General features: G+C 53.3%; 1 protein-coding gene across 5 annotated transcripts in view; it reads left to right on the top strand.

Moving 5' to 3' along the window:
* The window catches only part of KIF1A (kinesin family member 1A), a 57,583-nt gene that overhangs the window by 17,105 nt on the left and 26,902 nt on the right, over positions 1-13,576 (top strand). For 4 of the 5 annotated variants that reach the window (XM_026077369.1, XM_026077368.1, XM_026077367.1 and 1 more), the window contains 12 exons: positions 2,587-2,720; positions 3,706-3,785; positions 4,653-4,728; positions 7,871-7,950; positions 8,333-8,439; positions 9,182-9,265; positions 9,466-9,646; positions 9,767-9,839; positions 10,137-10,230; positions 11,132-11,280; positions 12,209-12,387; positions 12,487-12,624. In XM_026077369.1, the coding sequence (XP_025933154.1) occupies positions 2,587-2,720; positions 3,706-3,785; positions 4,653-4,728; positions 7,871-7,950; positions 8,333-8,439; positions 9,182-9,265; positions 9,466-9,646; positions 9,767-9,839; positions 10,137-10,230; positions 11,132-11,280; positions 12,209-12,387; positions 12,487-12,624 (1,375 nt within the window). Of the gene's footprint in view, positions 1-2,508; positions 2,721-3,705; positions 3,786-4,652; positions 4,729-7,870; positions 7,951-8,332; positions 8,440-9,181; positions 9,266-9,465; positions 9,647-9,766; positions 9,840-10,136; positions 10,231-11,131; positions 11,281-12,208; positions 12,388-12,486; positions 12,625-13,576 lie in introns of all 5 variants that reach the window. The other variant, XM_026077366.1, reaches the window with a different exon arrangement.

Raw genomic sequence — 13,576 nt, 5'->3', positions numbered from 1 at the left:
GCCAGCTCTGCCCCGGAGGGAATGCAGCCCCGGATGGCAGCCCCGTGCTGGGGAAGCCCAAGGAAAAGGGTCCTGTGCTCAGGCCTTAGCCAGGGTTTGCAGCCCATGCAGGTGAGAAGTTAACGGTGTATTCACCACTCTCCACCGTGCAGGGGACCAAACCTGATCCACAAAAGGACTCTTTCCTCCATGCTGTAACTATGTTTCCTCTTGCTTCTGCTGCTCTTGCTGCTTCTGCTGACACTGAGACTGGTCTCTGCTGCTGGTTCTGCTTGTGAAGGCACTGGCCATGCTCCTGGATGAAAACAGAGCCAGACATGCAAGACGCAGTGCAGGTGGCATTAGACATCTCAGTGACCCAGCACCAATCCTGCCAAGGGTTGCCCTGCTATCAGCAGAGGAACAGGACAAATTTGTTTGTGGGGAGACTTGACAGAGTGACTGGGTTTAGGTTCCCATGCTTGTTTGTGAAGCAGAGAGGGAATGGTGCAACTATCTGTGGATCCGTAGCAGCTCCCAAAGGCMGGGCTGCGGAGTGGGCTGCAGGTGGTCTGCAGAGACTAATACTGCAGCCTAGTGCTCTGTAGGCTGGGACAGTGCTCTCCATTAAAAGCTGGGTGATGGAGAGGTGTGTGGTGACCCACCAGAAGTGGTAAGGTTTGGCCATGGCCTGTCAATAAGGAATTCTGGGACACCCCCACAGGAGTCAGGCAGTGTGAAACCAGGCTGTGATGGTCCTGGTAGGGAGACAGGGGACCTGGCCCCTCCGATCCAGCTCCCTGTGCTGCTCCAGGGACAGTGCAGGAGAGGGCACAGCTCTGGAGGGATGAGGGCAGATAACCAGCATGTTGATGGACTGGCCAGGAAATCGAGGTGGGAACAGGAGGGAAAGACAGGACTGAAAATGGGACTCAGGGTGAGCAAGAAGGAGTTGCTTTGCAATGTGGTAAGCAGACAGCATCGTGGGAGGAGAAGGCAAAGCCAGGAATCTGCAGGCTTTGGGGCTACCTGCAGGGAGATGCTCAGGCTCAGCTCTGGGCCTGTTGGATCTACTGCTAGGAAAACCACCTGCAGGGAACAGTGTGAAGGCAGAGAAGTTGGTTCCCCACTGCCACAGGCTGAGCTGCGGCTGTGCAAAAGTTCCCCCTGCCCCGTGTGTGCCATGCTGTGGTCAGGACAGCAGGATTTGGTGTGCGGGGAGCCAGGGCAGGCACAGAGGTGAGGTTAAAGGCCTCATTCTGCTCAATCCCTTGGTCACTCAGGCAGCCTGAATAAGGCAGGAAGTGGGAAGAAAGGAGTAAACCCTGTTGTGAGTGTGCTGGGGTCTCCCTGTGACATGGGGGACGTGAACGGGCTGTAAGAGCGAGTGGTTCTGTGCCGGGGGCTCCAGGGAAGAGCCTCCAGGCCTTTGTGCTGGGCATTGATATGAGCCACGGTCCCTCCACGTGCCGGAGCCCTGCGAGAACCCCCTCAGCCCACCCTGCAGCCTGCCATGACCCACTTTTTGGAGGCACAGAGCACCACTGGGCTCAGGTCCTCTGGAAATGGGAGCTTTGACTAACTCTGCCCACTCCTACACCGACTAACCCAAACCCTGCCTGCCTCCAGCATGACACGCAGAGCTGGGGACAGGCTCCTTTTTGGCGCTGCAACTTCTCTGGGCCAGAGGAGCTTCTCTGATACCAGGGCGAACGACAGGGCCAGCCCATGCCACAGCTGGGAGAGTCCATCTCCATGACCCTCCCTTTATTTTGGTGCCTGCTCCCCTGCCGCGCTAGGCTGTGGCAGCACCACAAGGCAAATCACACAGGGCTCTGGTCTCCGGTCTGGAGCTCTTTCCACAGCTGGGACAAGCCCTTGGGGTTCACCTGGGCCAGGACCCCCTGGCGACCTAGCTGTGTCCCTTTGCCACACGTTTCAGTTGCAGCTGCCCCTGTCCCCGCTCAGGGCCCCGGCCCAGCCTGGAAGCGCTGGCAGACAAGTGTTGCTGCCTGTAACAGGCGTGCTGCGTGCTTCCCTCACGTGGCTCTGAACGGGYCCAACTGCTGCAAGACCCACTTTTGAAAAAAGATCCCCGAGAGCTCCAAAGCCGCTCCAAGGCTGTTCCCGTGGCTGCTTCTGAAAACAGCCCGTGTGGTCCTCAGGCTGCTGTCCTGCTCTCTGCCCTGAGCAGCCGGCCGCGAGCATGGTGGGTGTGAGTGTGTGACCCTCCGGATGCTGCAGGTGCTGCCTGCCGGGCTGAACGCTTGGGCCGGTTGCCCGGGCTTCAGTGTAGGCAGCCTGGCTGGGGTGGGGAAGGTGTGAGTGCCCCTCRCCCTGCTGCTGGCCTGTGCCGCTGTGCCAATGTGTATGCATTTTTCTTTTAAGTCCTGGCTTTCTTCTTGCCAAACCTGGCCACTTTTTTTCCCAACAGCTTTTCTTTTCTCTATCTTTTTCTTTCTCTCTCTCTTCCTTCTTCCTATCCATGTGTCTTTCCCCCACTCCATTCCCCTCCTTCCCTGCCCGTAGATGTGTCCGACTTTGAGAACAATAATGGTAACCCTAGAGTGGCTGAACTGAGTCAACGCCATGACAATCTCTCCACAGTGACCAATGCCATTGCCGGGATCAGCCCCTCTTCCTCCCTGTCAGCCCTGTCCAGCCGAGCTGCCTCCGTCGCCAGCCTCCACGAGCGCATCATGTTTGCTCCAGGCAGCGAAGAGGCCATCGAAAGGCTCAAGGTAAGAGCCCGCGAAGGCATGGTGCCCTGCAGGGCAGAGGCCTGGGGAGAGGGAGAGCAAAACTTCAGAGACTGGCTGCGTACACTCTTCCTCAGCACACTACCATCAGGGTGGCAGTGAACTGCCCGATTCCCTTCCCAGTCTGGAGGGGAAACCTCTCTCTGGAAAGGGACCTCTTTAAATCCTGAGCCTCCAGACATCTTCCTCTGGATTCTTCCTGCTGTTACAAAGCTCAGCAGCAATTATAATCCTAGGCCAAAGTTTCCCAAGATGCTTTCCCAGGCTCAGCACTGAGTCCTTTGACTCTCATGCACTGAGATTTTCAGAGGTTGGGGGCTTGGAGGCTTCAGAGGTTGGGGGCTTTTTTCAGAAAATCTWTCCCCTTTAAGGCACTGCAGCTTAAAATTGGAGCTGTCCAGAGACAAAGCCCTTGGAAAATCTCTTCTTTGCTTATTCTGTTCACCGCTTCAGTACTGTGAAGCTAAAAAGATCCTGTTCTAAAGGGTACTCATGGGAAGTGATGCTTGGACCTTTGGCGCTCTCTGGTGCTCTAGARTGGACAAATGTAGCAGCTGCATGGTGCTGTGGACATGGCTGCTGCTCCGGACTCATGGACAGGGAGAGGGCTCGGCATGTTAGGGTCCTGCCCAGTCTGCAGGCCTCCCTGCAGTGTGACTGCTGAGCATCCTCTGCAGGATGAATGCTCCCAGCTCAGCAAAGCACAGGAGCAGGCTGACAAGAAGGTTTGGAGAGGTTGCGCTCTGAAAACAGGGATGAATGCCAGAACTGGCTGAAATACTGCTGCAGTCCATTTAATCCAGACTGAAACTGGGACCTTCAGTCTTCAGCCAGGAGCTGCAGTCTGTTGTGGGTGCAGGAGGCCACAGTTCCCACGAGGGTTTGCTGGGCAAAGCCTAGCAGAGTGGGTGCAGGTTGACTGTCYGTGGCCTCTGCAAAATGCTAACCCATGCCCTGCGCTCACCAGGAAACTGAGAAGATCATTGCTGAGCTGAATGAGACTTGGGAGGAGAAGCTGCGGAGGACAGAAGCCATCCGGATGGAGAGGTGGGTGAGACAGGACTGGGTTTCCCTGGGGTCTCCCCTCTTCTGTGGCTTGCTAGGAGCAGTTCAGTTAGTGAGATGGGGCTGGGTGCCTCCCAGGCACCCCAACACAAGCCGTATTAGCCTTTAGGGCCRTAGCCTGCTATGAGAAATCCTCTTGAGGCACATACAGAGCTGAAACAGGCCTTAAGGCTGTGTCCCTGGGAGCAAAATAACCTAGGCTGGAGCATGGGGCTGTGTCCTGTCTCATGCTCATCTAGAACTCACTCTGGCACAGTGCTGTCCCAGGTTAACTAGCACTGTCCCAGGTGTGGTTCAGGACTTAGCACAGGCCAGGTGGTGTGAATGAGGACACCCTACTTTGGGATGTAAGAGAGCACAGCCAAATGGCTGCAAGTTGAGTCAGGACTAGAAAATGGACCTCTACCAGTAGAGACATAGTCTAATCCGAGGCCATCTTCCATAGCAACAGGAAGCCATGGGTTGGGTGCAGCTGGAAATGAATCGGACAGGGAAGAGTGCAGTCTGGATCCAGGATTGTGTGGGGTACACTGTGGCTGGAATTAGCATCTGTGGGTTCAAGCCTTGCCTTGGCCATTCCCCCACACTGAGAGCTCAGGCAAATCATCACCCCACTGCTCTGTGCTGCAGAGGTCTGTCGTACTTGGTGTGTTCAAACCATTGCAGGGTCATGTGCTTCCGTTGCCTTTAGCCTGGGATACCCTCCTCTCTGCCCATTGGTGTGTTACATGTGCTCCAGCTGGGCTGTTCTCCGAGGCAAAGGCTAGGTCTCCTCTGGATTATGGTCACGTGGCTGGTTTTTGGGGCTCCTGAGGCTTTGACAGGCTCTTCTTTCCATTGCTCCTTCAGGGAAGCATTGCTGGCCGAAATGGGGGTGGCCATGAGGGAGGACGGAGGCACCTTGGGTGTTTTCTCTCCTAAAAAGGTAAGATAACCTCTTAACCTCTTCTTCACAGCAAATCGGGGACTGGTTTCCATCCCCGTGTCTCAGTGTGTAACCCTTCAAACCTGCCCTGTCTCTGCTGGCCAGCCCCAATCATTTTGGATTAGCTTTCAGAAGTGTGAACTTCTGTTGCAACTTTTGTTGCAATGGGCTGTTCACCCTGAAACGTATAAGGGACACTTTCAATATTGAACTGGTTTGCTATTTTCATCACTGGCCATTTTGATAGGAACAGATGGCTAAATTTTCTGTCCCAATCCCACATCACCTATCACAGTGGACACTGTCCCCATTCAGATGGCCCTAGTGGGCTCCGCTTATGGTTATTGTGTTGGTATTTCAATGTCAGCTGTTAAAAGCCTGTACTTTTGGGTATTTGAAATTTCTGTCTGTCACCCAGGCTGCCTCAGAAACCAGGGATCCTTGCTAAGAAATGTAGGTGCAGAAATAATAAATACTGTTATGGCTTGTAGTGTCCTGGAGAGTATTTTCTCAGCAAACACTGGCCATGCCCCAGATGATAGCTTCTGTGCCAGTGGACTCTGCCAAGTGCTAGTTACAGCCCATTATTGTTGATCACGCAGCTGTGCAATCACTGCAGTAATGACTTTCAGTTTGTAGCTCCAATCCTACGAACCCTGTCGATTCACCTCACATGCTGCACAGGCTGCAGAGGTGTTGGCATGTGTTGGTAGGACCAGGGTACCCTTGCATGGCTCTCCTGCCTTGTTGTGGTGGATCACCACACGCGCTGAAGGTAAGAYGGAGAGCAGCCCCATCAGCCTCTGCCTCCTGATGCTGGTTGGCCTGGCTGATGCTTGGCCTGACCAGACATCTTAATAGACGCATGCCCTTGCAGCCCTGCTGAGAGCATGCGGAGTCAAGGAAAGCAGGGTCTGCTCCCAGCCTCCGCATGGACACCTGGTGGTGAACCTTTTGGGGTCCTCTTCATGTGTGTCCTGGCATGGCTATTACAACAATTTTTATACCGTCTTCTTCATTTTTCGTTTCTGTCTCAGCCACTGCCCATTAGGTCTCCAGATGTTTATGTAGAAAGTGTGGGGGTTTATTCCCCTAAGCAGGTTGGTCTTGGAGGATGGTGTTGCTGTGGTGATCTTGGTGCCTACTTACYCTTCAGCTATCTAGTGGGTGGAAACTGCTCTAAATTCTCCAGATGCTGGCAAGGAAGATTAGTGTTGAAAGCTTGCAAAACCCATTTTGATTGAGAGCAAAACACAGGGACATTGTTGACCTGCTATATGTCATCGCTGGTATAATTATTTCCCTAGGGAGCTCGGTGGAATTTAAAACATTTGCCTTCTRTTAGCAAACCTTGCAAATCCAGAGAAAAATTGCAAGCTAAAAGAGTTTCGGAGCTTCTCCCTCACGTCCAGGGGCTACATGTCTGCTCAGAGAGGCCTAATGTTAAATGTCATGGCCAGCTTCTTCCTTCCAGCTACTGTGGAGAAGAGCCTGTGCTTCTCCCTGATCTCCAGCTCTCCTGTACTGTTTGGAGTGAATCTCTTGGATCAGTCAGGGCTCAATGCACTTTTCTGAAGGGGAAATCTCTGCATGCTTTGTGTCAACAGGTTGATAAGACGTTTCTTACAGTATCACTTCTTATTTCTGGGAAACTCAGAGCTTCACCTACTAGTTCCCCCTTGACTTTGCCTACTGACTGAAGCTGCAATCACAACATTTTGCAGTGGGATTAGATAAGCTAGCTCCAGTTGCAGAGGTCTGTGGTCAGGGGAGAAACACTTCTGTCATCAAGAACAGAGTGGTTTGTGCCTCATGGAAAAGAAATGATTGGGAGGCAAYTGATAAGAAAGAGGTCAGGAAGAAACTCAGCCTTGGGAAACAGGTTCAGATCTCCACTCTGCCATAGGCTTTGGATGAACATCCGGATAGGGACCTGTCCCTTTGGGTGCTTCATCTGTCCTTGTATCATTAGCAGAGGAAAAACAGGCACTTTTAGGTCACAGTTCCTTTCATCCTAAAAATTCTTCCTGCTTCCATGGGAAGCGTGTCTGTCTCAGCTGCATCCTCTGAAATAGGGCTGGGGAGGTATGMTAATGTAAGGGGCTGCAGACACACACCGCGGGCTAACAGGGTCCCACCTGATCCTTGGCAGGAGGCCCAAGAGACACTAAGCCATATCTGTTCAAGGACTCCTCTTGTGAAGTGCTTAGCTCTGTATCGGGCCTGTTTAAACCTGCATATGCATGCGTGCTAGTTTTCCACAGCAGCCGGTGGTAGGTACCAGTGCCTGGGGAAAGTTGCCCAGAGCGTAGCCTTTTGAGGAGAAAAACAAGGAGGCATGTGAAGATGTGGAGCTTTAACTAAAGCCCTTTTAGGATCTTTAGGAGCACTTGTCCAGAGACCYGGCATACAAAGCAACAGCTCTCCACTTGCTCTTGCTGGGTTAGGCCAGAAGCAGTGGCCGCAGGGTTAGTTTATCAGTGGCAGCGAGCAGAGGGGGTCCTGCTCTGTGGARGGGTGAACTGGCAGAGAATCGCTGCAGAGCCTGTCCTGTGGTGCTCGTCAGAGAGGCTTTGGGGTTGGTCTTCTCATGCTTGTAGAACCCTTGTGCTAAGAGGCAGGGACCAAGGAGTTACAAACCCAACTGAGGATTGTGTCACTCTGAACTGCTGGGAGGCTGAGGAATCTCTGATTTCTACTGTCCAARCCTTGGCTCTTTTGGGGAGGGGGGGAGTGTAACCCTTAGTCCTTGCATGGAAGAGCGTGTGGAGCCTCTCCCTGCCTGCTGATCATCCCGGCCGGGTGCAGGAGCTCTGGGGCAGGGCATTCAGCAGCCAGGCTCTCCCAGCAGGGTGCTGCTGGCTGCCCGAGGCTGGTGGTCCTGGYGGTTCTCTCTCGCCATGGGATGCAGCTCCCTGTGGAAAGCTCAGCCCTGCTGGGGCCAGTGCCTGATTCTCTGCAATCACCTAGAAAAGTACCTGCCTGGGGCATTTTGTTGTTGAGCTACAGAGGAGTGGGAGAGCCTATTCCCTCGCAGGGAGGCAGCCTGAGGTGCAGCTGAGTTACACATACCTCAGGAGCGTCCCTCAGCACCTGGGGTGGTCAGAACAGACAGGRGTGACTTTTTCTTTGTCTCTCCCAGACGCCCCACTTGGTCAACCTGAATGAGGACCCGCTCATGTCTGAGTGCCTTCTCTACTATATCAAGGACGGGATAACACGGTGAGGACCAATAGCCCATATCTCAGGCCCTGGCTTGCCTTCCAGGAGCAGCAGTGCATTCCTGCTCTGTATGCAGGGACCACTAGGCTGTTCTGTCACCATCCATGTGCCCTAGGTAGGCCGCAAGGATGTGTGCATGGGTATCAGGCAGACAGCCTGCCCTCTTGCCTCTGGGCTGGGCACAGAGTTCTCTGGGCATCACCAAAATGGCATAGCTGCATGGGAAAAAATGTGCATTTCCGTGGCAATCTCATTAGGGACATTGATCTCGCTGTGCACTGAGGACTGTTCAGGTCGGTCCAAAGGATATTTTTGAGTGGAGCCCTGAAAAAGGGCTGATCTAAGGAAGGAGAGAGCCGGCTCGAGCTGTATTTCCTCACAGGGTTGGTCGGGAAGATGCAGAGAAGAGACAGGACATTGTTCTCAGCGGACACTTCATTAAAGAAGAGCACTGCCTTTTCCGCAGCGATACAAAGACCAGCGGTGAAGGTACCCCCTGTTCAAAGAGGCTCCACTTCCCTGGGTTTCTTCCACTCCCTAGTCCCTCTGAGTGTCCTCAGTGTGTGCCAGTACCTGTCATGGGCCATGCTGGTCCCAGCCTGGGCTGGCGAGGGTCCTGCCATCCTCAGGCTAGTGTAGCTTTCCTGGATGGGCCATGGTCTCTTCAGGCCTGCTTCCCTCCTGGGCAAACTATGACCATTGTGTAGCTGGGAGGGAAGCTTGTGCAAGGCCCAAGAAAAGTGACGTGCTGCTTGGTGAGGGAGGAGGGAAGATGGCTGGAAGGAGGTCGGGGCAGGAAGAAAGAGTAGATTGTACACAGTTGCCCTGCCCAAGACACTATGCAGAACCCACCCCCACAAACCTGGGTGCTGGCAGGAACCTGGGGGAGAAAATCCCTTGTGGGATGAGTCTGGGAAGGCTGGAGATGCAGGATGTGGACTCTGATCCCCTTTCATGTCTAATCTCCGCCTGCTCTTAGCCCTTGGGCTGCTCTGACTAACATGAGACTGGCTGAGCTATTTGTGATCCCTGTTCACTGCCCAAGTTTGGGTGCTCCCTGTGGGTACCCCAGTGTCCCTGCACTCCACGCCTGGGGTCCTGTCTGGGGCAGCCCTTCCTTTCCTAGGCCACAGAAACATTGGCCTTCCCTGGGCTCCAGGAGACCCAGGATGCCCCTCTGCTTGTGCCTTGTTTACACTCCCTTTCTCTCCCCTTCTTGCTGTCCCTGCAGTAATAGTGACCTTAGAGCCTTGTGAAGGCGCTGACACCTACGTGAATGGCAAAAAAGTGACGGAGCCCAGCATCTTGCGATCAGGTAGGACCCGCACCTGAAGAGGGTTGACTTGGGCATGGGTACCTAGGGCCTGACCAACAAGGGGCTGGCATGAGAGAGCAGCTGTTGTAACCTACATCCCTCCGTTAGGGCCCTGCAGTTCAGTGGGTCTTCCCATGCATTCTGGACTCCTCCTTGGTTAACTCTGAGCCCTTTTTCCGCCTCCCTGTGCACCCCCTCAGGAAACCGCATCATCATGGGGAAGAGCCAYGTGTTCCGGTTCAATCACCCTGAACAGGCCCGACAAGAGCGGGAGCGGACCCCATGTGCGGAGACCCCCGCAGAGCCTGTGGACTGGGCCTTTGCGCAAAGAGAGCTGCTGGAGAAACAGGGCATTGACATGAAGCAGGAGATGGAGCAGAGGTGAGGAGCTGCGGAGGAGATGGGGGACAGTGGTAGGAGGAGGACAAGAGAGGAGACAGCCAGCAGGAGTGAGATATCTATATCCGGGTTTATCATGCTATTCTTCCCCATTCCTCCCAGGCTTCAGGAACTGGAGGACCAATACCGGAGGGAGAGGGAAGAGGCGAATTACCTTCTTGAGCAGCAGAGGCTGGTAGGTGGCCAGACCTGGCTCTTTCTCAGGTGCCTGAGCACTGCCAGGTCCTGGCTGGGCTGGGGTCACCAAAGATGTTTGTGTGGGGTGGCTCTTTGTTTCCCAGAAAGCAAAGGTGGTCTGGAAACCTCATGTGCGAATCTGTAATTCTTGGAGCTGTCCATAATCACGAACCTGGAGGAGGGAGGAGGCTGGATTTCTTTAGGGAGGGAAGGAAGCAGGATGTGATGTGGAAAGAAGGATAGTCAGCATCTCATGCTTTGTGGGTTGCATCATTCTTCTTCCTGCTTCCCCCAGGACTATGAGAGTAAACTAGAAGCTTTACAGAAGCAAATGGACTCTAGGTATTATCCTGAGGCCAATGAGGAAGAAGAAGAACCTGAAGATGAAGGTGAGTGTTGAGTGAGAAAGGAGAGATCAAATATGGTGGGGTAGGTGGGAGAGGGCAAGTCCAGATGTGTTGCGTTTTGAGAAACAATATTACATGTAGATGTATTTGGAGGGAGAGGAGAGCTGGTGTGATCTCACCAGTCTTAACTGTACCTCAATCCTGTCAACCCTTCTGAGGAAGTGTTAATAAAAAACAGCTTAAGAATGGATGGATAAGAGGAAGGATTTTAGAATAAAGACAAAAAAAAAATCAACAGTGCAAGGTATGACTGCAGAACCCCTCTGAGGGTTGGAAGAAAATAGCTGGGAGGATTTTTTGTGAACCATTTCCCCAGCTCTGTGAACTCTTTGTTCTGTTTCTCAAAGGGCAGCAGGTTAGAAATTCACCCTTGAGGGCGAACACAGCAATATTTTTTACAATAGCCCACAGCTTGATTCTGTCTGGCTCAGAAGCCCTGTTAAACCTCGCTGGAATTGCTGAGGGACCATGAAGCTGACAAAATTCCACTTACACCTTGAACAAAGTGACAGGATGACCCCAGAAGTTTAAAATATCTGTATTAGTATTGTGTTCAGTTACTGCACTCTGTTCAGAAGACGTCTAAGAACTGGCAGTGTTGTTTCACACAGAATAACCCGTCCTGTTTCCTGCGTCCTTTGTCTTCTGGCAGAGGTGTGGTTTGTGGTGGTGTATGGGAAAAGGTGCTTTTGTGGTATTCCTGTGGCACCTTTCACTGTAGTAGGTCTTGATGCTTTTGTAGGAACTAAAGGGGCAAGAAAAGCAAGCTGTAATCCCCTAGGTGCTTCTGCAGCAATGTCACCCCTTCTCGCCATGGCAGGTGGGGCTGGGCGTGCGTCTGATGCCATGCAGCAAGTGACTATCATCTCCTGTGTCTCTACAGTGCAGTGGACTGAGCGGGAGTTTGAGCTAGCCCTCTGGGCCTTCAGAAAATGGAAGTGGTACCAGTTCACCTCTCTCCGTGACCTGCTCTGGGGCAATGCCATTTTCCTAAAAGAAGCCAATGCCATCAGTGTGGAGCTAAAGAAAAAAGTAAGTACCTGGTGTCACAGGCCAGAGTTTCTGGGTTTCACCACCAAGGTATTTCACTGCGTGTTCGTTTCCCTTTTTTGGAGGAAATCTAGCACCTCCACTTTCCCATGTGGACTGAGCAAGCAGGTCTAAGCATGCATTTTCAGAGAGCTAATGGGACAGAACCTGTAGCAGGTCACTCATAGCGTGTCCCCATCATGAGTGTGCGTGTGTCCCCACACCAGTGAATCTTTGAGGGAAATTAAGAGTGCTGGATCATTCTCAAAGACTGAAAAACACAAGAGAAGAATGACCAGCCTGGATGAGCGTACGGGTCTGTTTGAACCAGACAGAGGCCCAGAGAGTTGCCTGGGGGAGAGATGAGAATAGCACAGGCAGACTGTGACGCTTCTCTGCTAAACTTTCCCAGCCTCCAGTGACTTGAGGCTCAGGGAATTCCTCACTCAGGCACACTATTTTTGTATTTAGCCTTTGGTGAACTGTTTTTGCATGAGTTTATGCACCTACCTTTTGAAAGTGTGTAAGTTTTTGGTATATGTTATATAGCTGGGCAAGATTACCTCCTCAGTGGACTGCAAAGCATCTCCTTGTACTTGTTTACAACCACCTAAGGGTCATTTTTAGTTCTGCTATTACAAGAAATGGTGCATCATCTTTCCCTATTAGCTGTAAGCCAGTTCTTAGAGCTTCTGTATGACATATATCACCTGCAGCAAAGGACATGAGACAGACCGAGTGTGTGCGGTCAGGTGTTGCTTGGGGAAATGAGTGCCCCTTCTTGCTGAGGAGGGGATTGCTCCCTGTGTTCACACTCCAGGAGATTCACAAAGCACACAAGACTCATCTCCCAGGCTGAAGGTACTGCGTGGAGCCCATCGTCCTCAGGTCTCTCATGAGTGGATTGCTGTCCCTGTGTGCCCCTTTCCAGGTCCAGTTCCAGTTTGTGCTCCTCACAGACACGCTGTATTCACCTCTCCCTCCTGACCTCCTGCCTCCTGATGCTGCCAAGGACCGGGAGAAGCGGCCATTCCCCCGTACCATTGTGGCCGTGGAGGTGCAGGACCAGAAGAATGGAGCAACACATTACTGGACCCTGGAAAAGCTCAGGTAGGGGGAAAGACACCTATACTGGGCCAGCTTGATCCAGGAGGGCTGAGGCTGGCCATTTTCTTACAACTGCCTGCCGTGTTCCTCTCTTGCCTGCAGACAGCGCCTGGACCTGATGCGTGAAATGTATGACCGCGCAGCGGAAGTGCCTTCTAGCGTCATCGAGGACTGTGACAATGTGGTGACTGGCGGAGATCCTTTCTACGACCGCTTCCCGTGGTTCAGACTGGTTGGCAGGTGAGCGCTTTGGCTCCTTCTAAATGCATCCTGGATGCAAACGCACCTGTGCAGGAGGAAACGCAACTGGCTTCATGGTGCAGAGGATGTTCTTCTCCCCGGGGCAGCACTGTGAGGCAGCAGCTGCTAAGGGAGAAAGCATTAACTCCCTGCACCAGTGAGTCCATGGTGCAGAGCCCCTCTTGCCAGCAATGACTCTCCTCTGCATCCACTGCTGGGACCCTGATGGGACCACGAGCCACTGGTAATCTTCCTGTTGCCTTCTGTAAAGCTGTGCCACAAGGCACGGGCTCTCAACCTGCCGCTGGCGGGAGGTGGGGGGCCCTGGCGGTCCTACCCTTCCCCTATCTGCGATGCGGGAGAGGGGAAGGACTGCTGCTGGGGGCATGGCCCCAGGGTGGCTGTGGAGGGGCAGGTTGAGAACCCTTGCTGTTGTGACCTCCACACCCGCGGACGTGTGTTTGTGTGTGCGCACACGTAGGCGTTCTTGTCTGAGCATCTGTTTGTATACTGTACGGTACATGCCATGCGTCTCCATGTGCTTCCCACACGCCGGTTGGAAGGGTGCGGTGCCAGCGGCTAGGGAAGGCAGGCCCAAAGAGGGGTCTRCCCAGGTGGGCAGGGGGAGCAGGGCACTGACCCGCAGAACCCGACCAAACGTGTGTGTCGTGGAGGTGTCACCCCGTGCCACGCAGCACCAGTGGAGAGATTCCCTTCGATGCCGGGGGCGTCACCGAGCCTTGTGTCTAACGCTCCGTCCCTGCTTTGCTGTGTTCCCTGCAAAGCCAGCGTTGGGAATCCCCACCGTTCGCACCAGTTTGTTTGGTTGTTCTTTTTTCCACGCTTTATAGCCGACAGCCATTGGTGGCTTCCTTTTAAGACTCACTGGACGGGCAGGTCTTTATTTCCCGACGYCCCTTGGTTTAAGCAGARAAAAAAAAAAAAAAGGAAA

Source organism: Apteryx rowi, unplaced genomic scaffold (genome assembly GCF_003343035.1).
Source record: "Apteryx rowi isolate R43461 unplaced genomic scaffold, aptRow1 scaffold_450, whole genome shotgun sequence".
In the NCBI taxonomy this organism is placed as follows: domain Eukaryota; kingdom Metazoa; phylum Chordata; class Aves; order Apterygiformes; family Apterygidae; genus Apteryx; species Apteryx rowi.
This window is presented reverse-complemented; position numbering and strand designations above follow the sequence as displayed.